At 39.9% G+C, this 24,101-nt stretch overlaps 4 protein-coding genes across 12 annotated transcripts in view; 1 reads left to right on the top strand and 3 right to left on the bottom strand.

Annotated features, from left to right (window-relative positions):
* Nucleotides 1-1,416, bottom strand: part of frmd3 (FERM domain containing 3) — a 55,298-nt gene extending 53,882 nt beyond the window's left edge. For both annotated transcript variants that reach the window (XM_044373713.1, XM_044373721.1), the window contains exon 1: nt 1,048-1,416. In XM_044373713.1, coding sequence (XP_044229648.1) covers nt 1,048-1,152 — 105 coding nt within the window. In that variant the 5' untranslated portion in view covers nt 1,153-1,416. The remainder of the gene's footprint in view (nt 1-1,047) is intronic.
* A 621-nt stretch (nt 1,417-2,037) lies between these two features.
* LOC122997490 (probable gluconokinase) lies at nt 2,038-7,778 on the top strand. 5 transcript variants are annotated; one of them, XM_044373654.1, is made up of 6 exons: nt 2,038-2,147; nt 3,310-3,410; nt 3,876-3,906; nt 4,008-4,094; nt 5,449-5,492; nt 6,068-7,778. In XM_044373654.1, the coding sequence occupies exons 2-6, from the start codon at nt 3,373-3,375 to the stop codon at nt 6,456-6,458; spliced, it is 591 nt and encodes a 196-aa protein (XP_044229589.1). In that variant the 5' UTR covers nt 2,038-2,147; nt 3,310-3,372; the 3' UTR covers nt 6,459-7,778. The 5 variants fall into 5 exon arrangements, with proteins under 5 accessions (XP_044229589.1, XP_044229597.1, XP_044229613.1 ...); XM_044373662.1 differs by having other exon boundaries at nt 2,046-2,226; XM_044373678.1 differs by lacking the exon at nt 2,038-2,147 and adding an exon at nt 2,238-2,255.
* Nucleotides 7,779-9,460: 1,682 nt separating this feature from the next.
* On the bottom strand, nt 9,461-17,516 carry LOC122997475 (ubiquilin-1-like). 2 transcript variants are annotated; one of them, XM_044373635.1, is made up of 11 exons: nt 17,220-17,516; nt 16,877-17,019; nt 15,331-15,458; nt 14,837-15,099; nt 14,073-14,228; nt 13,798-13,966; nt 13,440-13,561; nt 13,214-13,297; nt 11,857-11,972; nt 11,566-11,734; nt 9,461-10,981 (listed from the first exon to the last, which is right to left on the bottom strand). In XM_044373635.1, the coding sequence occupies exons 1-11, from the start codon at nt 17,349-17,351 to the stop codon at nt 10,838-10,840; spliced, it is 1,626 nt and encodes a 541-aa protein (XP_044229570.1). In that variant the 5' UTR covers nt 17,352-17,516; the 3' UTR covers nt 9,461-10,837. The 2 variants fall into 2 exon arrangements, with proteins under 2 accessions (XP_044229570.1, XP_044229579.1); XM_044373644.1 differs by lacking the exon at nt 16,877-17,019 and having other exon boundaries at nt 17,220-17,514.
* Nucleotides 17,517-18,152: 636 nt separating this feature from the next.
* gkap1 (G kinase anchoring protein 1) lies at nt 18,153-24,081 on the bottom strand. 3 transcript variants are annotated; one of them, XM_044373605.1, is made up of 12 exons: nt 23,914-24,081; nt 23,316-23,582; nt 21,981-22,139; nt 21,476-21,553; nt 20,984-21,122; nt 20,758-20,786; nt 20,390-20,551; nt 20,077-20,163; nt 19,601-19,664; nt 19,432-19,502; nt 19,268-19,345; nt 18,153-18,638 (listed from the first exon to the last, which is right to left on the bottom strand). In XM_044373605.1, exons 2-12 carry the CDS (start codon nt 23,556-23,558, stop codon nt 18,597-18,599), a joined length of 1,152 nt encoding a protein of 383 aa, XP_044229540.1. In that variant the 5' UTR covers nt 23,559-23,582; nt 23,914-24,081; the 3' UTR covers nt 18,153-18,596. The 3 variants fall into 3 exon arrangements, with proteins under 3 accessions (XP_044229540.1, XP_044229548.1, XP_044229558.1); XM_044373613.1 differs by having other exon boundaries at nt 23,920-24,081; XM_044373623.1 differs by having other exon boundaries at nt 20,984-21,119; nt 23,914-24,080.
* Nucleotides 24,082-24,101: the final 20 nt, after the last annotated feature.

Genomic DNA, 24,101 nt, shown 5'->3' with positions numbered 1-24,101 from the left:
TGGCAGACAGAGACAGATTTTGATGTAAAAACTTCCAACAGCACATATGATGACTATTGTTTTATTCTATGTGTGACAAGCAGCTTTATGAAAAGAAGTTTTTGGGCGATGTAATTACTCTTTATTCAGTAAAGGTTTAGGAATTACTACCTCGACTGTTTTGGAAGAAATAAATTATTGTAAATTATTTGTGAATCTCTTCTGTTCCTCATATTGTCTCAGACTCCAAAAGCTTTGTTAGGTTTGTAGCTGCTAAATCATGAACAAAGTGGTCTAAAGTATACCCATGATATAAAAACATGTATTTCCAAAATGTCACCTCCTCAAGAATAAATAAAGACAGTCTTGGTTTAAGCTTCAGAATGTAGGCGTTTATCATGGCTGCTACACAGAAGGGATCTTTCTTGGCTCTGTCAGTGACACTTTATGTCTTATCATCTTTGTACATAAGCAAAAGCACACAATAAGCTCATCACACACATACACACACACACACACACACACACACACACACACATAGCTTCACTTGACTGATTGCAATCAATAAGCCAAACAGTATTCCCCTCTGTCCTCCTCATCATTACTATCACCACCATCACCACCACCACACCCATGGAGCTCCATCATTCCCTGTGCGATGAATGAAACTTCACCCTAACTTCTCTCCATGTGGGTCTCATCTTGCTTGGACCAAACATGGAAACACACACAAGCACACATATATAAAGCCCCAGTAAATATTCTGCCTGAGGTTCACCATCGTTTCTTTTTTTTCTCTCTCTTTTCTTCACTACACATATCTTAAAGGCTGTATAGTGAGCAAAGCATGCAACCTCTCCAGTAAATCACAGCAGCATGGAAATTAGAGCAAAAATGCGTTCAAAATGGTCGAAAAATAACAAGCTGAATCAGAATAACAAACAATATGGGGCTATAAAACCATTAAAACAAGAATATACCTGAAGGGCATTTCTCTGTCACCTCCACGTGATAATTGCAATAACCACAAAGCACAAAGGTGGAGAAACTGTGTGCGTTTTCATGTACCTGGATGCTGCAGGAGATCTCGGAGTCGTCCAGTAACCGGATCGTGCAGAGGACCTCCTGGTCCAAGGAGCGGATGCTGGGGCTGCGAAACCGGAGCATTTTCATCCTTCTGTCGGTTCTGTTTCAGCTCCTCATGTCACCGGATCCACAGGCAGCAGACCAGAGGCGCAACGTAGGCTACATAAACGCAGGACTCACGCATGCACACACATTACATGTATGTGCTTCTCAGTCAGGTCTTGTCACCCTCCCCTGTGACGCCCTTGGGAATGAACGGGGTGGATGGAGAGATGGATGGATGGATGGATAACAGAATGGATGGATGTAACAGAGCGGGAGGGAGGAGAGCCTGCATCCGTCTCCTGCCTGCCCACTGATGTATCTACAGGAGGGTCTCTCTCTCTCTCTCTCTCTCTCTCTCTCTCTCTCTCTCTCTCTCTCTCTCTCTCTCTCTCTCTGCCTCGCTCTACCTCATTTCAACAGGACCTGCACATTGCAATTATGATCCCACGTGTGGTGTCAGAAGTGCATGTGGTCATTATTGCGGGAAAAAAAACATATAGTCACTGATTTTCTGCGCTATATTCTTTTTTATAGGTTTTATAGGTAACTAAAACGAGCTGTGAACTCTGTGAATCTATTGTTTTATGGGCTATTGATAAAATAATTATGCAAAAAGCTTCTGATCCACAGACTAAGTCATACAGGTTACATCATCATCATCACTTCATTATTGCATTGCATTGTTTTGTGCATCACGTGTAGATTTGTGTCCAATGAAGTGATGACAAATATCAAAATCTACATTCTGCAACGGTTCATAAGTTCATCAAACATCCGATAATAAAATAAACAGCAGTGATCAAGCCGCGAACGGTGAAATCATTTTATTTCCATCAATAATAACGTCAAAGGCGATTCAGCTGCAACATAATCTGAGCGTGTTACGGAACGACGTCACTTTAATTGCGAACGTAGCGACGTGCTTCGTGCGTCATCACGTGTTTCAGCGAAACAACCCGGCGGCCATGGTCCAAGCGGATCCGAGTCACTGAAGAAGCAGGATGTGGCATACGTGGGATTTTATCGTCTCTCTACAGGTTACATGAACCACTGATTCAGCAGGAATACCTGACACACTCACTGGATGCTGCACAATGCTTCAGAATATATTCTCCTGTGAGAAGAGAGTAGCTAAAAAAAACTGTGTGTAATTACAAAACTAATGTTTTATGGTACAGTTGTGTGTCGCTGGCTTGGCAGGCGATACATTTAGAGTCATAATACGTTTTTGCATAAGTACTGTCAGTGACTGTATAACTAACCCTAACCCTTTTACACAGTCAATGAGCGCTGTATGCATAAGATACCAGTAGCTACTGGGACACCACCGGTTAATTCATCATAACGGCAGGTTAACCTTAATCCCACCGACTGGGGTACCTGCAGACCCCAGAGGTCTCCTTTTTATCATATCCCACAGGTGCTTTATTCTATCATTCCTATGATTGTTAATTGTTTCTGTTTTAATTAATGCTTTTTTAAAAAAAAAAAATACCAATGCATTGGGATCTTGGAGGATCCCAGTCAAAAGCACCTAATTCATTTATTGAGTTCATGTTTGACATGGGTCCTAATTTAAAGTGGAGATGTACCAACACTGATATCGGATATTGGTCTGATACTGACTCAAATATTGGGTATCGATCAAATTTATATATACGTATTTATTTGTTACATTTTGTTTCACAAATTTAGGGAAAAAAAACAATGTTTAAGCAAGCCTGATTTTGCCTTACTCATAAAAGAATGATCCCAGGCATTCAGCTTATTAATTAAACACTGGTATCAGATCAGTACTAGGTATCGGCAGGGTAGGGGAAAGGTTGTACTTGGGATAAAAGCTGCAATTTATATTAAAGAAAAGTATATATGTTCATTTTACACAATATGCAAATGAACTGTTATTTTCCTAAAATAATAATAATGTTTTTCTTTTTAGATGACATTAATTACATAACTAATAATGTTTTGAGAAGAAATAAGCAAACGTTTTGCTATGATAGTTGTTTCTTACAGTGGTGATAGTCCTTGTATCTTAAATATGTTGGTAGAATGAGGATTAAACTACATGAACACTGATATTATTTCTACATATTTCTATGGTTGAGATGTTTACATGTGTAAGATTTCCTGATCATACCTCTTGAGTATAGCAGACAAGTCCCTTCCAGTTATAAAGTGATTTTTCTTCTTCTTCAGATCCATTTCAGAACAGGAGCTGACCTATAGGCGTCTGCAGATCCACCTGTTTGTTTGAGCAGGATGATCTACATCATCATGGGAGTCTCAGGTTGTGGAAAGTATGTGCACTGTTTATTTTTGTGTACCACCACATGAGTTAAAGGAAGCAAAATAAATGAGATTTTTGCTTGCATCAGTGGCCTTTTATTTGATGATCAGTGAAGATGATAGTCAAGTGGAAAACTTCCACAATTAGTCTTTATAGTATAAAATTCTCTTTTTCTCTCCTTAGAAAATGTTTCCCTTTTGAGCTGCGGTGGAAGGATTGTAACAAAAACTGGGAATTTGGCACTAAAAAGACTAACTTCAAGAGATGTCCACTTTATTTGACACATTCGGACTGCCAGAATTTCAAATTAGCTTCAGATAAACTTTTAAATGCATTTTTGCACAGCGGGAGGACTGGATTTTGTCCCTCTTCACTTACATTGGAAGCACATCAGAAGTAGATCTTTAAATGGTCAATGTTTTTGAATGATGACACTGTATGAAGTCTTTTCTGTTTTGCTCTTTTTCTTATACAGAAGCACCTTAGGGACCTTCCTATCAGAAAAGGTAATTTAACCCATCCTCCACACACACACACACACACACAAATACACCTCTACTCATGTCTCTGCACCCAGTATGACTACATCTGTGTATCCACTCATCAGCTGGGGTGGCCCCTGCATGAAGGAGACAACTTCCACCCTCAAGACAACATTGAGAAGATGGCTCGTGGTGAAGCGCTCACAGACCAGGTCAGTCCAGGTGTGTGAGAGTGTGTGTTTGGAGGTGTCTTGTTAGTGTATTTATTTGTACCATTCCTCTTTAGTAAATCATTCTCGCAGACTCACAGCAACAGAAAACTCAATAAGTAGGTGGAGGAAGGAGACAGTGAGAGGAACAGGAAGGGAAAATGAGCCCATAGTCCTAAAATTTAGTTGAGTCATTTATTTTTGTTTGGTCAATATTTATCTTTTCCCTGTCCATGCTGACTTTCAAAATGAAGGGAGATCTCCAAATAATTGACTGGCTATCTGCCAAAGCTGAGTATACAAGCTTACAGGCGGACCAACATTTGGCAGGAGTTTACTGTTAGAGGTGTTTTCATGGCCGGCAATAAGCGCCCACTCAGAAATTTGCTTTGGAGGCCTGGGAGAATTACCCTGAGACCTGCTCCGTCCAATGCTTTGGCATGTTTTAAAAAATACTCAACAGTTGGCAGTTTCAGGATGAACCGATGAAGTGAAGGCGAAATGCAACGTCAGGATTACTGTCAGGCTTTGGCAAAAATGTGACTTTCATGCTGATATCAGAGTTGGCAGGTTGAGGTTGGCAGAACCAAACAGGAGATGCTCAGAAGCCTGGATATAAGAGAATGTGAGTCCTGTTATACGAGTTCAGTTCTTCATGTTAAGTATGCAGTATGATAAGAATGTGACTCCAGTTCAGCTTTCTAACTAATTTAGGATTGATTGTTTGTGATTGCAGTGTAATCAAAGATGTGTTTGTGCTGCCACGTCGTCTGCTGATCTGATCTCTGTTTGATTCCCTGATCAGTTCTTTGTAAGAGTCTTTGAGTTAAGACAATCAAACAGAATATATTGTCATTGTGATGTCTAACTCTGAATAGTCAGATTCAATATAAACACTGAGTGCTCATAATAAATCTCCACGGGTTATGTCTCACACACTCAAAAATGTTAAAACTGTAAGTGGTAGATAGAGAGAAATCATCATATTTTTCATGTTTGGATTTCATCTTTTTTTAGAGGAGCAGAGTTGTTACATTAGTTTTTGGCAAATATCTGAAACAAACTTCAATTTTCTGCTTCATAATCTTTCCAGATAGTGACACCCAAACGAGGCGATGCCTTGTTTCCCCCCTCGGGCAGCCAGTGCAAAAACCCTTTAAACCCAGTGAATGATTTGTTTTATAATCCTTGAGATTAAAAACGTTTCTTAACAAGGTTGAGAACTGCTGTTGAAGACAAGGGTCAAATGAATCTACTATCTGAAAAAAATATGAAAAGGTGCAAACTAACCACCCTGAATGAAAGCTGTTTAAAACAAAAATATAACCAGACATGATGTTGTTGTTTGTCTCTTCAGGACAGATTGCCTTGGCTTCTCAAACTGCATGAAGTCATTGAGAGGTACAAATAAACATACCACACATACACATATGCACAGTATATATGTGATCATGCACTCACATAGTTTTGTAGTGGGAAAGACAACACATTTTGTAAGGACACAACTGGAGATGATGATGGGGTAACAGAGAGAGAGAGAGGGAGCTGAAGAGCAGTGGAGTGAAGTAAGGATATGCGGGCGTGAAATTGTCGAAAGAGATAAAAAAGAAAAAAAAAGATGGTTTTGAAAATTGAGATGAAAACCAGAGAGCGGAAAGGGAGCTTGGGAGGGTAAAGACAGATTAAGTGAGTGGGAGTGTTGAGAAGAGGTGAGGGAGAGAGTGAAAAGTGTGCCATCTCTTTCTTAAAACGACTACGGTGACATCAAAGAGTTCTTTTCCTTAACTCTTCCACTGCTAGTTACACTTTCCTCACTTCTTTTTTTTTAAATCCACTCATCCTTATTTTCTCTCTGCATCCTTTTTCTCTGTAGCTGTTTGCGCACAGAGTTCACTTTGTTTCCCCACTATTTTTTAACATTTTCTGCATTTGGCTAACTGTGTGTGCATATGTGTGTGTGTGTCCTCCTATCACAGAGAAAGGTGTTCAGGCTCTGATGCTCTTGTGGTGTGCTCTGCCTTGAAGCGCATCTACAGACAGATCCTGCTCTATGGTTCCAAAGCCCTCACCTTCTCTTCCTGTCCAGACCAGGAAATCCCACTTTCCACCCCTCCTGATGTCTTTTTTCTCTTCCTGCACGGTGACTACGACTTCATTCACCAGAGGATGGTGGCCCGGAGAGGACATTTCATGAAAGCGGACCTGCTGCGTTCCCAGTTTGATGTTTTAGAGCCTCCGCTGGATGAGGAGAATGTTTTGCCACTGAACATCACGAGGAGCATCACTGATTTGGCCACGGAGGTCGAAAAGCACCTCATCAGCCTCAAGTCGTCACCAATGACAGATACAGAGGCCATAATCTACTAATGAGAATAGCAGTTCAGAAGAATTTGGTAATCTTCAAGGGTGTTCAGGTTTATAATCAAAAGATCATATCTTGACAGTGCAGGGTAAAGCACCTTTTGGACAAAACCACACAGAAACTTGTGGGAATTCTGAATTTGTCTACTCATTAGTGCTTCAGGATGTTAAATGATAATAACTGAATAACAGAGTCTGGATGATCCTGTGGTGCATTTGTGATTCTGAACACTGCAGCTAGTTGGCTAAAACCACTTTGAAACACAGTGTAAGTGCCATCATCATAAACTCATGAATTTCTATCACACAGGGTTTGAATTGTGACCAATTACAGATATCTACCTCCAGTAGTGTACAACAAGGGAATGTTGACAACAGTGGTCAAACAAGAGGAGTTAACGCTGTGAGGATTCCAGTTTTTCACAGGAAAAGTGCGGCCCACCTTATTAGTTATATTATGTAATAATAATTAAAACACATGGTTTGTAAATTTTGTATTTTTGGGTTGCAAACCAGAATTATGAGCCTGTAGAGGGCTGCTGATTGTCCTGCAGTTGCCTTTTGTTGCACACAGTGCAGTGTGGTGATTTTTCGGTGGAAAATCCTACATCAGTCTGTAACCTGCCTCACTGCACAGATGGCAACTTATGATGGACAAAATGCCTTGAGTAGATTTATATTATTAGAGAACAATGAGCAACAATGTTTTAAAGTTTAAGACATTATTTTAAGCAGATCAGTTTACATTTATGTGTAACAAACATGCAAATTTGGCTTTGAAGTGTCTGTACTGGGATGATTTACAGTTGCATGGGCACAAATACATCAAATTAAAATAAAAATGTTTTTGAGTGACATTTTGGGTTGTTTGATTTGGGTTCATAAATTTCATGACATAGGATCAAGACCATTCATATCTCAAGAAAAAAAACTTTTCATACTCTGACAATTCGACAACAAAAGTCACTTTAGACAAGAGAAACATGTTAGTCTGGTACTGGCAAGAGAAGCTGATAATGAAAGTTTATTCTCGACCTTGTAAACAATAGCTTGACTAATAATTCCAACTCAACAAAATCACATGTAGTCTTCATCAGTGAATGGAATTTGCTCAGTGTTTGTCTATACTTAAATCACATGATTATTATTGAACGAACTCCATTTGCTGGTGAAGACTATGATTTGGTCGAAAAAGATAGTAAGTGGTCCTTGGAACAATGTATGCATATAACAAAATTTAACCTGAACACAAAAATCTACAGTGTATCAGACTTGACTGATTAAATTATGTTTTATTGTGTTACAAGCCTATGACAGATGTAACATTCACAGAGTAAATTTGGCTCTTTGGTTTTGTAGTCAAGCTGTTGGGTTGATTCAGAGTTGCACGGGTTATTTAAATAAAAATGACCAGATAATGGTTTTGGTTGAATATTTTATACCTCAAGTTTTGGATTCTTGTGTTAAATATTTTACTTCACTTTGACAGCAGAGCTGACTTGATGACAGAGAACCCATACATACTTCAAGAAATAATGCTTTTTTTTTTTTCTAAAATCCCTGAAAAGTTTGAATAATTCAGGATCGGTTTGGTTCGGAGGGAACAAACAGCTGGTGGACAGCAGAATGTTTCTGCTGCTTGCTATGACGTACCATTTCCCTGATGAATACTGCTTCACCAAACACAGTTTTATGGTTCTTGATTATCTTTCTGCTTTCCCTTCAACAATAGAGGTTTCCTCACCTGCTTTTAAATTGATTTTTTAAAGTCTAACCAGGTTTGCTGAGGTTACTGACAACTTAGATTCAGGAAACGGATTAGTTGCAAGCAACTGCAAATTATGTTTTCTATGATTTGTCAAACTACCTTTCATGCACTGGCATTAACTGCCAAATGCACCAACCAATCTTAAAATTTCAATCTTCACACTGAATGTGGTGAAGTAAAAGGATTAAAGGGATTAAGAGTAAACACCTTACTGCTACACACTGCTGTGAGGAAAATTTGGCTTTTCTGACACCCAGACAAGAGGTCAGATCAGGTCATGGCTTTGTGATTCCTGCTGGCTGATCTATGACCATCTTAAAAAGACACACACACACACACACACACACACAGATGAGATGACCATGATCACGATGCCCCCGTACTCTCGGCCAAACACACACTCACACACACCTCCACTCAGCACTGTAGAGCTGTTTTTGTGGTGTGACTCATCTTCAAACCTCATTCCGAATATTTTAGGAGCTTCTAATCCAAAAACCCCCCTCGGCTACTCTCATATCTCACACATCCAGACGAATGTACGGACACACTGCGACACACACACATAAACACCACTGAAGATTAAAACCCCCTCAGTCTGGCAGCAACAGACACACACACACACACACACACACACACACACACACACACACATACATACAGGTTGTCAAGTGGATCACATACACACGTATCTGATGACGGAGTATGTGTCTTGTGTGTCACTTAATCCATGAGGTCTCTGGCAGCGAGAACACAAAAGCAGGAATGGAATACAGAGGACAACCCTCTCTCACACACACACGTTGTGCTGGTAAGTCAAATGAGTCTTCAACCTTCTACAGATTTCAGACTATTGATTTACACAGAGGTTAAATAATATATAAATAATAAAGGTTTAACTTACAACCTACACTGCTTTAATTGCCACAGCTGAGATTTGTTATAAAATATGTTGTGCCTGCATAATTCCAGCTATACATATCAAAACAGCTGATATTACTGAAGAAGTAAAGTGTAACTGCCCCCTTGTGTTTGTGGTAGAGTAGTACAAGAGTAGGTCCAGACACAGCAGGGGGGGAATGGGAACTTTACTTAATTTACTAAGATTAAAATAGCTAATAACTAATTTTTAATTCTGATCAGTTGAGGATTTTTGTTTTGGTTGGGTTATTGTAGAAAAATGTGTTACAATTGTGATAAAAAAAAATGCATTTATCCATCAGAGAAGACAGCAGCCCAGTTTGTGTTTGATTTTGTCTTTATTGAGACTGACAGGTGATGCTCAAGGTGATATCGTGTTTTGACCAACCAGAACCAAACTCTTATTCATTGGCGTAGCCCTCTAAAACTACTGTACTGATGCAAAACAACTGTTCATTACACCATGAAGACCAATGCATGGAAGGAACATAACATGCTTTACATGACGAAAGCAGAGGAGCCTTGTGTGGAGAATGTCCCATGAACATGTATTAATTTCTACTGACAAATAGCATTGAGCTGATGCAAAAGTAACAGCATGTGATAATAGCATTCAACAGTTTCCACTGATTATGTCAGAGCCACAAGTCAGCTAAATGAGTGAGCGTATGTTGCTCAGTTTGCTAGTGAAATCCAAAAGGATATAAAATGTACCACACAAACACTGCAGCGTGATACTGTATATTTACTGGAGCTAAACTGAAGGAAAGCACATGAGCTTTCTAACTGGCTCCTTATGCATAGTAAATCATAATCATCATCATTATAGGTGTGTTGTAAGGTCCAAAAAGGTTCAAATTCTTTTTTTTCGGGTTTGGACTCTCATTTTCTAGCCTAATAGACTTTTTCTCCTATGAACAGGATGAGCAGCTTAGCTGTGCAGATCATAATTTCTGTTCCTATGTAGCATCAAGATAAACACTGATATTCGACCACTTTTTGGCTGTGCACAAAGTCATGTTCTCCATATTAAATACATCTTTTGCAGTTGGGTGTACCTTTACAGATTAATAATTATCTGTGTGTCTTAACAGCTTATGGTGGCAGCAAGAGAGAGCAGAAACAACACACAGCAGATTGTGTTCGTAGTTCAATCTGTTGCCTGAGAGTGTGAATCGTCTGTGTGCTTCCAGGACATCTGACTGTCTCTGGGTGTTAAAAGCTTTCATTAGAATCTGACCAGGTGGCGGGATGAAAAGGGGCCTGAGCTCAATCGTGTGGCTGTACAGAGATTAATAATACATGACTTGATTCTGAATATGTATGCAGTTGCGCTACAGTATGTTAGGTGGATTCAAGTACGAGTGAATGAATGTGAGTGTATTCTTCAATTTCTACCCGAATATTAATCCAAAGCTCTCACTCTGAGGAGGAAAATCCTCCTGTATGTGTAAGTTTTCTCAGTTCTCTCTTTATAAAAAGTAAGTGCTAAGTGTACAAGTGTGACTAAGGCGAGGGCTGAATACAATTTACAACAGCAGACAGAGGTTAGTGTGGGAAGTTCCTGAATGAATTGTGTCTTAAAAAGTACAGCATGTATGACTGTTGGATTGTAGGGACTTACATGTAAATGTTAGTACAGGTGCATTCATTTATGTGTGCACATACAGCATGTGGACAGAGAAACATCTGTGTGTCACTGACTGAGCAGATGTTGTACAGCAGTGATGAGGTCTCCTCCGGTGCTGATGAGGGCCTGAAGGTTAGCCTGTCGGTCTGTGAAGCCCATAGAGCTCAGCTGCTCCAGCTCCTCCTGAAAATCAGCCTCCTCACGATGGACCTGACAGGACGTGACAGGAGAGTTATTTAAAGTGTTAGTTATTACAATAACATGACAAAAAGAATTAGTACGTAAAGAAATTTGTGCCTCTGGGAGTTTAAATGTGCTTCAGGTTTACACCGTCCCCCTTTGGTCTCCTGTGTCTGTCTTAATCTGTCCCCAAGTCCATTTTTGTAAATTAGAAAAAAATAAATAAACAAATATACTACAAACTCTCCTTTACAAAGATCCAGGGTGTTTCTGGAAATTGTATGATCTCTTTAGTTAGATTGAGTCTTGATAAGCGACATGTGTCCACAGCATGTTTACTGTATTTTCTTATTTGACCACACTGAAAAAATGCACACGGGATACACAGGATTGAATACTGACTCTTGTCCTAGTTATATGACCAACTTTCAGCATGGTACTCTTTCTGTAAATACTTTAAAAATGTTTGTTCTTTGTGCAATAAGCAGTAAACCATTTCAGACAAGAAAAAGAAGCATTGCAGAGTGTGTCCCTGTAATCTTTAGGCCTAGAACTGATGTGTTTCAAATTCAAGAGCAATTACAGTCACTGAACTAAACAGAAAGTGTAAGTACCTCACGATTAGCACTAGCCAGCGCCTGCAACATCTGTTGTACAAACAGCTGCTGCTGCTCTGTCACTGTGGCTACCTGAGGACCACTTCCTGATTGGTTGTTTGGGACAGAGTCAGGCCCGTGCTCAGGGGCAGCATTAACATTGGCTCCAGTGTTTCCAGGTTCAGCCCTGCAGGACAGACATGAAAAGTTGTAAAATATATCTAATACACATTTCATAAAAAAACACTTCTACCCTGAAACTAAACCATCAAGTGAGTGATCTTTATCTTGAGGTGTGTTTTTACTCACGCAGGTATGAGGGCAGGGGCCTCTGCAGTCAAAGTCTGGAGGCCCTGTTGGATCTGAAGCAGAGCCTCCATGGCTCTGGGGTTCAACATGGTTGACAGCAGCTCTGGACTCTGCATCTACACATTTATCATAGACGGTGGTGGAAGAAGTATTCAGATCCTTTGCTGTATTGGTAAAAGTACCGATACAGCAATGTAAAAATACTCCATTACAAGTCCTACATGAAAAATCCTACTTAAGTAAAGGTATTAGCAGCAAAATGTAGTTAAAGTATTGCAGTAAAAGTCATGGTTTGGTCCCTCTGGTGGATATATTATTATATATGACATCATTAGATTATTAATACTGAAGCATCAGTGTGTAAACAGCATGTTACTGTTGTAGCTGCTGGAGGTGGAGCCAGTTTGAAATACTTTATATACAGTGAGCTAGTTTAGTCCAGTGGTTCCCAACTTAGGGTTCGGGCCCCTCTAAATGATCACCAGATAAATCTGAGGGGTCGTGAGATGATTAATGGGAGAGGAAAAAAGAAAAAACAAAGTTCTGATACACAAATTTGTTTTCAGTTTTTGGACTTTCTCTCTAATCTTTGATTTTTGGTGAAATATTGGATCATTTGAACATTTATTGAAATAAAACCATGTGAGAAGTTTAGAGGGAAAAATCACTAATTGGTGGAGCTTTTAACAACTCAGACATCTGAAATGTGACCCCGACTACACACTGCTTTTTGTAATCTTTAACAATGTGTCATATTTTAAAAACTCATATTATCCATTGTGTAAAATATTAATCTGAAAAGTAACTAGTAACTAAAGCTGTCAAATAAATTTAGTGGGGTTGAAAGTACAACCTATTTCAGAGGGAAATGTACTTTGAATCGAGGTATAAAGTAGCATAAAATGGAAATAAATACATGTACCTCAAAGCTGTACTTAAGTACAGAAGTTTCGTAAATGTACTTAGTTACTTTCCACCACTGCAAAGAACTCGGATAACCAATATCTAAAGTATATAGTGTCCAGTGTCCATCCTTGAATAAGAATAGACTGATGGACCATCATCAGAACCGCTAAACCCACTCTGCTAGTGTGGCTTAAAAGTACTTATATTAGCTACTTACAGTATATTAATACATGAATATTAATTAATGATCAGAAATATGTCTGTTTTTAAGATAAACAGGGACATCTGATAAGGAAAAGGGGAAAAAAGATAAAAAACCATGTGTTGTTCAAGTAAAGTGAATGATGAATATAACACACACTAGACATTTTGCCCAGTGTTGAGCAAATCGTAATACTGTTGTTATCTAGTTGCAGTGAGTGTGAGAGTTCAGTGAGGAGAGTAAACAAACCTGTTCCAAGAACAGAGGCAGCTGCTGTCTCATCTGCAGCTGTAGCTGAGGATTTCCTGAGAACAAAGGATGGCTCAGCAACATCTGAAACAGTATTAAAATGAGAGCTATGGTATCTGCTGTGAGAGCTTAGAGAGATGTCAGACAGTGAGAGATACATTGTGTAGAGAGATTATGGACTCGATCTGTATTATTTATCTGTGCTCATTTGTATGCGTTGTCATACCTGTGCTGCCAGGTCAGGATTCTGGCTGAGGCAATTCAGAAGACAGCTGATATACGGCCCAGACATCAGGCTCTCCATCAGTCCTGGACTGGCCGTGATCTCTTCTAGCAGTGACTGCATACCTGACACAAGAGAGATGAGGCCACAGATACAACATGAAGGACAGCAGGTTGTAATTTATATAGATTAGGCAAATACTGTAGATCTGATTCCTTTTTTTGGTTAGTTTGGAGAAAATGGCAGTGAGTTTCAACACTTAAAATAATCAATGGGAGTAAAACTAAGATAAAATGAGGAAGAGAATCTATACTTTGGTTATTTTGTGTAGTTTAAATTGCGTGGATGTGTATTTTCTTGCCTGGAGTAATAGTGGGCTGAGGGTTTGGATCAGGTGTGGGTGTGGCAGTCAGATATATGAGAGGATCTTTGGGGGAGCTGGAAAGAGATGGAGTCTTCTTTCTTCCTCTTTTGGGTGGCTGTTGATTCCCAGATGATGCAGACACCACTGGAGGCACTCCTATCTGGCTCTGAAAGAGAGAGCAGAAAAGAGACAACTCAAAATAACTAAAAACGCCAGATTAGTTTGACCTTATCTGGACAGATAATTCAGAAAAAAAACATTCAAACTTGTACTTGTGATCGTTTGATATTGTCATTTTCTTGAAGGCCATCAGGATCACCAGTGATGGTTTCAGAGTTGTCCTGCTCTGGTTGTAGATTGTTTAATGCTCTGTCTTCATTACGCATCACTTGATGTATCATGTCAGGGTTCCTGATAAGCTCTAAAACCTGGAAAAGGAGGCAAAGAGCAAGAAGATATATAAGATATACTGTAGGTGGGAGAAATGAGTCAAGGCGGAAGCAACCACATCCCAATGAAATGAAAAATGATTTATTTATTTATTTTGTCGTTAGCTGTTTTGTATCACACTAGTCTTGCAATACCCGACAATTGGAGATCTCCACCTACTGAAGTCTGGGGATTTCTAAATGCACTGTAGTTGCTAGTTGCCGCTAACAAACCTTCACCCCTTACTGGAGATGATGCTCTCCCCCCATTCTCCTCTGTAGTGACATGCAGTTCACTGGTGCCCCAATATGAAGGGCTGTCCTAAAGACTTTGGATTGGTTTTGCAATGCAGAGGTTTTTTTTAAACTCTCTAATTTGTTTCCACCCAATTTTAACAACGAAACCTGGGAGATTGTCCTCAGTCTCTATGAGTGAAGTGTTTAGAGACAGACCTGTATTTTTTTATTGATTAATTTAATGGAAAACGGCATATTCATTACTTTCTGCTCCTTTAATATGTAAACTTTGGAGCTTTATGATTATCATAGTGATAACACATCTTTACCTCAAATACACACAATCTTTTTTTTCCCCAACTTGTACCCACCTGTGTAACAACATCTGTGTTGTTGAGAACATCTCCCACCTCTGGGTTTGTCTGTAGGAGCTGCTGGATTTGGGGATTAGACAGAATGAGCTGTCTGGTGAGCTGAGGGCTGGAGTTAGAGAGGGTACCCTGCACAAAGGGGCTGCCCAGGAGATGGTGAACCATCTCTGGGTCAGCCAGCAGCTGCTTCTCCATCTGGCGCTGGAGTGCAGGGAAGAAGCCAGGCCCGTTGTTTGTTAGGCCAAGACTGTCCAGACCTTCCACTGTTAAGACATGATCAGATCAAAAGAAGAGGAGCTTGTAAAGCACAAGACAGCTGAGTGGGGTCTGATCATGTTACAGCAGCAATATAAGCCTAGACAGACTGGAAAGGAAAAATGATGACCGGAAACTAACAGGATCACATATGAAATGCAAATGTGATCACTTATGAGATGAGTAAAGGCAAAACATAATCAGTGGTGATGAGTGTTACTATGTTCTGCAGTCCTTACCCAGGCAGAGGGGGGAGGTGGGAGATGGTGTGAGGTTTTCAGGTTCAGGGTGAAGAACAGCTGTGAGCTCTGACTGGACCGGTTCTGAAGCTGAATCATTGGTGGAAACCACAGACGAAAGCTGAGGCCTGAGAAGGATTAATTTGAAGTTCCATTACTGCATCCATTACTGTTCCATTAGAGTTTTTGCGCTCAAGTCTAATATGACACATACAGTAATTCTAATGTTGGATATTGATGTGAATACCCAGCGTATCCATTTTATTACTTTATTTGCCTGTTATGTAATATATAGTAATGTGCAAAAGTTTTAGGAACTTTAGATGTTTAGATTCTTAATCCATTATGCAGTACCATCAGGGAGGCGTCTGATCATCCAAGATTTATTCTGCAGCATGACAATAACCACAAACATTCAGCCAGAGTAATAAAGAGCTATTTTTAGCGACAAGGACAAGAAGTCCTGAAAAAGACGGTATTATCCCTGCAGAGCCCTGATCTCAACATCATGGAGTCAGTCTGGGATTACATGAAGAGACAGAAGCAACTGAGACGCCGAAATCCACAAATTCTCTGAGATGGTTTGAACAACCAACCTGCCAAGTGCCTTGAAAAACTGTGTGCAAGTGTACCGAGGAGAACTGCTGCTGTTTTAAAGGCGAAGCTGCTCACATCAAACATTTATTTCATTTCAGTTTCTTCTGTTTACTGAACCTTATATGAAGTTATTTGATAAATAAAAACTATTCATGGCATCATTTTTTGAAAGCATCCTCACTTTACTTTTAGTGGCTAAAACTTTTGCACAGATATAATCAGCAATACTGCCAATAGATTTTAACATTACAGCTGAAATTAAATTCATTTGGTGAAAGAAAAGCTCTATACAGCATATGATAAAGAATAATACTAGTCATTTGACATATTTGTAAACTTAATGTGCCCCATTATAGTGAGCGCTGATTGATGATAGCATTGATGATCAGTCAATGCTTGCAAATATATGGCAATGCTTCTCAGTAAGCTGAATGATGCTGGCTTTGTTGAAGTCAAAAATGTTTGTGCGTCCTTGTACCCAAATTACTTTTAACTGACTGGTTCAAGTATCAAGTTAATTTTAGTGTGTTAGCTCAGCATAAAATAAATATTTTACCATCGTCTTTCACAGGGCCTTATAAAAATCACAACACCTACCTAGTTTAATTAATCAACAAACAATCACAAGAACATATGATGCAGTTATTTATTTCTCAGTTTTTAAATTTATACCTCATAGTGACTTTATATATGCTTTCCTGATTAATGCAAGTGGCAGTGGTTTAAATATACTGACTGAACTGTCCCATGTGACTTTTTTTTTTTTTTTTAAAGGAGTTTAACCCATAAAACTCACACAGTCCTGCTTAATATCCATATGCTGCATGTTAAATGCAAAAACACACAACTCACTGTTTTTGAGCACATTACTGTAAATCTGGACACATACCAGCTCTAGTGTGTGTGTGTCTGTGTCTGATCACCAGCTAGAGCCCATATGTTCATGTACCTTTGGATCATGCACAGGCTGACTAACCCATCCTGTTGTTTGAGGTGACTCAGCAGTTCTGAATCTTTTAGGACCCGGCCGGAGTGGATCAACACCAGCTGGTCTGCAGGGACCCCTCGGGGCTCTGCTAGACCACATTTCAGCTGCACGCACAGACACACACAATAAACACACAACAGCATTTTTGCCAGGCAAACATATGGCAGTGATGGCACAGGTTAAATGTGTGGTTTCATTATAATATTCAATGGAATAGAAATAATCAACTGAAAGACATTCAGGCCATTTACACACACATACACACACAGGAGTTGAGACTCAGAGGTGCGTTTGGTCTGCTGACCTGTCTGACGGTAGAGTCTCCTCTGACGTTGAAGTCTCTGCTGTCTGTGACACTTTTGACGGCAATGTGGATCGTTTCAGCCTTCGGACACTCACACGGTGCTCTCGGTTCATCTTTCACCGCGCCTGACATCTCACTCCTGTGCGGGCGGACGGTGATGGTGGTGGTGGTGATGATGATGATGATGATGATGAGCGGACCTGGGGAGGAGCGCACAGTCCCGGGGCGGAGGTGCGCGTGTCTGTCGCGATGACTCGGCACAAAGTTGTGTGGATTGTGGATGTGTGCCAGCTCTGACCCGACTGCGCAGGGAGGCGCAGACACAAAGCATCCACCTTTTTTTTTTTCACTATATGACAGATTTTTGTTACTTTGTTACCTTTTTATAATATTACAGTTCTTTATACGTGGTGTAATTTTTCACGCACTAATCCTTTTGTAACCAGTCAATTTAAAAAGTACAGTTCACCACAAAATTAATCAGGAGTTTCGAGATTTCACTCTTCATCTATCCTACATTTAAAACAAGTCTCTCCACATTGAAGGGGGCATCTTATGACAGAAAATAATCATCCAGACTTCACCCAGTGATTGCACTGGAAGTTCAAACATCCACCACCTTCTCTGCATCTTATCTTAATGCACTATTACTGGTGGATTAAGCTGCACAAACTGGAGGACTTGTGGCTGATCCCGAGCATTTGATGCTGTAAAATGATAAATAGGAAGAAATCAACTCTTGCTGTTTGTATTACAACATTCAGAGTTTCCAATCACGTGTGGGGTTGGAATTGAGTATTAATAGATCTGGATGGCTCCACTATACCCACATAGAAACAGAGCTTCTGCCTGTAGAGTCGCATTCTGCATTTCAGATACATAAGTTTTCTAAAAAAAATTGCCTTTCAGGTCATAGTACACAAAAATATTAGATTTTTTTTCTCAAAGAAAAAGTATTTTATTTACTTAACAGTGAGAAAGAAAGAAATGAAAAGAAAACATACATTTCACATCTGTCAGTTTGGCATTAAAACCCACATAAAGATCAGGCACGCAGCCTTGCAGCTGCAGTGTCACTTTTATGCCTGCAGAGGGCAGCACTGAGAGCCAAGACACCATTTTCAACACAAACTTAAAAGTCAATCATTTTTAAAAGCTTCTGAAATTCTTGTTCTTAATACATCCTGCTATGTCTGGAGTGTGTAGTGTGTGTGTGTGTGTGTGTGTATGTTTCGTGGGGCATGCATTATATGCTGACATGGAGTCCGACTTAAAAAAATAAGGAAAGAAAACCCTGATTATGATCAGTGGGGTTTTTCTTCATTTGTTCATTCATTCATTTGAATTTGCAGTGCAGGTGTTTTCCTGTGGGAGCCTTCATAGATCCGTCTCGGAGCCTTTCTTCCCTTTCTTGTTTCCCTGCCAACCAGAGAAGACCAGAGAGAGCACGATTATTTAAGAGCGTGAGAAAGTATTTTGCTGAAGCGTGTGCTTATTTTTATTGACCTCAAGTTAAAAGTCAATAACAATATAACATGAAGAAACACCAACACAGAAATGGGTCTCTGGGATTATACATGATAACCCAAAATGATTTCTGAACCAAACATAAACATTATTAGAAAGTTTTTTTTTAATTTTCTGAACTGACCACAAGGTTCATTCTACCTTAACTTCAGCTGTGAACTAAATTCTTTTGTTACTGTATTTCTATGCTGTGGTTTACTTATGCTGCAACTTTTTTTCCCTTCATCTGACCTACTGCCTGAAGTTTCACTGGTCTAGAGAGGGAAACAAGAAACCTGCATGCAAATACACACACCCATGTATACACACACACACGAACATCTGCAAATACACAGATAATCCCTCCCATGCCATTCAGTGTGGAGTAAATACACATTATCTTCTCACAGCATCTACGTCTCAACTCTGACATGTGTTAATGAATACAGATGCAACACAGTAAATCACAGCGTAGGTTTGATTATAGTTACTAATCACAGGTAGCTGAGTGAGTGATAGTTAGTGATTATTTGTGCACTCACCTGATGTTTCGGCTGTTCGGACTGGAGACCTTTGACTTTAGACCTTTCTTGTTCAAGAGCACCATGTAGTAATGTTACCTGAGGGGGAAAAAAAACAGGTCATTCAAATGCACATAAATGCATAAGTATCATAATAATAGAATCTCTCTCTTCCTGTAACATACCTGTGATGACAGTTCTTCTTTGATATGTAGTAGCTCTTCTACCTGTAGCAGGATTTCTGCTTTATCTTTCACTGAAGGAAACAATAGGAAACATCAGACTGATCATATATCCGTGCTTCATTTTACAGGAAATGCGTGAGCTCGTAATTTTTTGCAACGTTAAACTCACTCTCTCCCTGTTGGAGCATTTTCAACAGCTGGGCATTTCTTGCTTTCACCTCTTTGTATTTCACCTGCGGAGTTGAGAAGAAGCATTTACCGATGCAGAAAGGCGAGAAGTGGATCATGCTACAGGCGTGGTTTCAAAAGTGTTCTTTCACAGTTGAAACGGGTCAATACTGGAATCTGTACCCAATATTATTTCAGGCACCCTCCACGATTTGAGAAGGATGACACTATTGTACAACCGTTTCACATGTCATGTCTACAGGAGGGGTTTTATGTACAAAATATAGATTTTGGATTTAGTGGAATTAGCCATATTGTTGCCCATAGTTTGCCCTGCAAAAATCCAACTCTGCTGTGTTTGGTTCATTCTTTCTCCCCACTTTATCTCATGTCAGATTCATGTCATGTCAAATGCACAATTTTTTTTTTCCTCAATGAAACTATAGAATAATTGGATAAATGCTTATGACTGCTGACCTCCCACTGTGAAATAGTCTTCTTTAGCTTATCAATCTCCTGGTCTTTCTTCTCCAGCTCGTACTTCAGCTGCTCTGCACGGGGGTCCTAACAGGACAGATTGGGAAGGAAAGGATGAACGCGAATTCAACAATATATAAAGTACCAGTCAAAAGTTTGCACACACTTTCTCATTCAAGGGAAAGGGAAGCTGTGTTTAAACTTTTGACTGTATGTGCAAGCTTTGTTCGTGTGGATTCAGTACCTGAGACATAATAAACAAAGACAGCTGGACGAATAGTTTGTTTATGTACGTGTGTTTCAGTCAACTCACCGGTTCGTGTTCTGTGGAGGTGTTTACTTCTTGTCCCTGGCTGTTAGAGTACTGCTCACGTCTCTTCTCCCGTTGAATAATCCGACTGACGTCATCCTCCAGCTTATTAAAAAAACGCTCTTCCTGCCCGATTCCCAATGCTGGGTTAGCCGCTCTGGCGTCCTGGATGGGAATGTTTTTCAAAAGTGATGATGCAACATCATACACGCGCACAACCTAGAGCATATTTACCAATGACTAGAGTATTTATTATATATGAATACAATAAGCTAAGCTATGTTATGTAAAATGTGTTTCATTTATTTGAAAGCAGTACAGATTCACAAGGAAGTTAGGAAATGAAAGAAATGCTCGGGGACTTTGCTCACCTCTTTCTCTTGTTTCCTACTCAAATGTTCTACAAAGAGATAAAAGTACATTAACATAAATATAATTTAAACAGCTCTTTGTGAAGAAAATACATGTATTGTTATTTTTTCACCAAAACAGACAGAGAGTAAAGAGTGAAGGAAGAGTCAGGGTGTAGCCTGTTAAACTACCAAAGGCGGATTCTAGCTGAACTGCTTTTGAAACTGATCAATACATTTCTCTCACCTACACTGCCTTCAGCCTGGAAGTCCTGCAGAGAAACAGTCTTTTTGTCTTTTGCCTGCTGATTCTTCTTTTTGTCCTTCTTCCCTCCTCCCTCTTTCCCTCCCCGAGACTTCGGCGAGGATGTGTTTGTGCTGCCCTGCTGAAGGAAAGCAAATCATTTGATTTCTACTTATAATGACAAACTACACATTCAACTTCAATTGTATACAGTACAGTTTGATATTATTAGGAAAGTGATATGTTTTGTCATTGTTTTAGCTCTACTCCAGCACACTGGACTTTAAATGAAACGATGACTATGAGTTTAAAGTGTTGATCTTCAGCTTCAAGGAGTGTGTGATCAGATCCATAATGCACCAAATTAAGAGTTATGTAAGACAGTTACATTATCTATAAAACTCTGGGACCTAACAACTATACCTCCAAAATTTGACTTTCAAAAGATGAATATTAGTGTGTGTGTGTGTGTGTGTGTGTGTGTGTGTAATGTACCTGTTTCTGTTGTTCGTATTCCAGTTTACTGAGAATCAAGGCTTTTTCCAAGTCGGCCTCATATAGTTCAGTGGTCATCTATGGGGAGAGGAGGAAAATAGATGAGGAAGAGGATCTACTTGAGATACATAGACAGTACTGTCTGTAAGGTCAGATGTGAACAGATATAATCTATTATTTTATACTTTACTTAAAGTTCATAACACATTTGCATCAGGGGGCATTTCATGCACCTGCTCTTTCATTCCTGTTACTAAACAAGATTCAGTGCACCCCGTCTTCCTCCAACAGGTTTCCAGTACAAACAGGAGAATGAAAGAGCTTTTAAACACTTCAAGTAAAAATATACAAAAATCAATTAATCGGTTCTAAGAATACCCTGCGTCTGGCTCATACTGTTGCACTCATGGAAGCTGCCAGTACATCCAGTCCTCTACTGCTGACCTCTGAACGGCTCTACTCACACAGCTCATCAGGTCACACTTTTGTTATTGTTTTCTCTTACCTGCTCATCCCTCTGCTTCCATTGCTGCCAACCCTCTGAAGGTATACTGTGGTCGCCTACCGCAGGACTGAGGAGTTCACTGGCTATTCCTGACAGTGTCATATGGGGAGGCGGAGCGCAAGACTTCTGAGGAATCTTCTTGAAGGCCAGGTTGCGTAGCTGATAGAAAAAGAGATAAAACTAAATCTAAACACGAACTCTTGATGTGGCCGATACTGGCAATATAATAAACACTAGTTTGCTTTGCTGACAGCTATGGAAAACATCAGCATGTGTGTGCATACTCTGTATAAACTATCTTTAAAGGGACAGTTCACCCTAAAATCAAAAATACATATTTTTCCTCTCATCTGCTGCTCACAACAAGATCTGTTGATTATCTTGAGTAACCAGGTCATGATTTCTGGAAAGAGACATTGCTGTTGAGTTTTTCAAATGTATTTTTTGGCGCTTTGAGCACCACAACCTGAGTGCTGTCAGGTTCTACTGTATTTGAGAGAAGGCAGACATCTCTATGGCCAATATCTCTAAAACTTGGCAACTCACACCAAAATGATCTAGATAGATAAATAGCACTACAAGCAAGAGGAAAAACATGTACTTTGCATTTTGGGGTGAGCTGTCCCTTTAAGTTTTGAGTCTTAAAATGATGAGGGTCAGACCTCTCCTACCTCTAACTATACCTAAGATTAGATGCAGATCTGGTGAGGGTGCTTTTTTATTCTCTGGTACAAACTGCCTGATGACATCAGATGTGGCAAATTTTCAAAAGTACTCTGAAAACTTGTTTTTCTCAGACTTATGATTGTTACTGTATGTGTGTGTGTGATTCATGTATGTGTGGTGGATGTGGGTTCCTTATTGTCTTTGAGTGAGTCGGTAGGTCTTTACACATACATTTTGAGGTAAGACACATTAAATTTACTTAAAAATGAAAATGCTCTTGATAAATAAATCTGTCTCATCTTGCTTAGGGCCTATTTGATTATGTGACTGACAAAAGGTGTATATATACAAATAGTTGCCTCCTCTTCTCTGTTTAATATCATAGATTGAGTACTATGGGAACTTTTGGCTGTGGTTTTAGGTAGGTAAGCAAACTGAAGATACCATTGAATTGGATAAATGTCAACACTGTAAACAAAGAAATAGATCACTATCAGTTCACTGCTGGAGCACACCTGACACCACCCTCTCTGCACTTTCAGTTCAGCTGAAGTGAAACAGCACAAGTGCAAAGTCTGTTTACATCTGTGCACAAAACGGAAGCCATGTACAGCAAGTAAATAACAGAGATCTCTATGAAGCAGTGGGTCATGAGACACTCCTTCTCACCTCATTGGCCTCACTCTGCTGCTGTTCCTTCTTCTTCTTTTTCTTGTCTTTCTTTTTGTCGTTGCCCTGACCTGCTTTTCCCCCGGCTGCCTTTCCTTGCCGGGGCTTCCCGGACGAGTCCCGTCCGTTTTTGGTTGTGCTCTTCCCCGGCTCAGAGGTGTCGGAGTCTGAGTCCGAGTCTATCTGCAGCAGGGCGAAGCGGGAGGCGGTGGTGGGGACGGTGATCATTGCTGGCGATGCCATTGTGACACAGAAACCTTGTATTAACTAATGACAAACAAAAGAAAGAACAATTCAGTTAGGATAACTTGAAGCTGGTCATAAAACGAGTTAGCTTCTAGTTGCAACCTCTTTTCAAACACAATGATGACCATATATCAGCTAACAGCAATATGTAAAGCAACAGATTGCAACGTCGGTGTAAACAACAAAACAGGCAGCAGTGCTCATAAATTTAAAGTGACTGAACTGTATCGCTGCTGACGGACGAAGCTAGCATTATATAGCTAACTATACAAAGCTTAGCCGGGTTTGTTAGCTTCTAAATAAGTGCAAAAGTAGTGACGCATGACAGTCAAAAACAGATGAATGGACTCACGTTGACCTTTTGATTTTAATACACTCGCTGGCTTGTGTTGGAGAGGCAGTAATCCCTTGAAAAGTTGCCAAAGAAGACTTTCACCTGTCCGTGGAGGTACTGTTGGCTACCGTTGGTTCGCTACCAGAGTCAGCTACAGCCGAGTACAGCAGCCGGGCGGAGCCAAAAGGAATCAGATCGCGTTCCGA

The sequence above is a fragment of the Thunnus albacares genome, chromosome 2 (assembly GCF_914725855.1).
Source record: "Thunnus albacares chromosome 2, fThuAlb1.1, whole genome shotgun sequence".
NCBI lineage: Eukaryota > Metazoa > Chordata > Actinopteri > Scombriformes > Scombridae > Thunnus > Thunnus albacares.
Note: the sequence above shows the minus strand (reverse complement) of the source record. Positions and strands in the feature narration are given on the sequence as shown.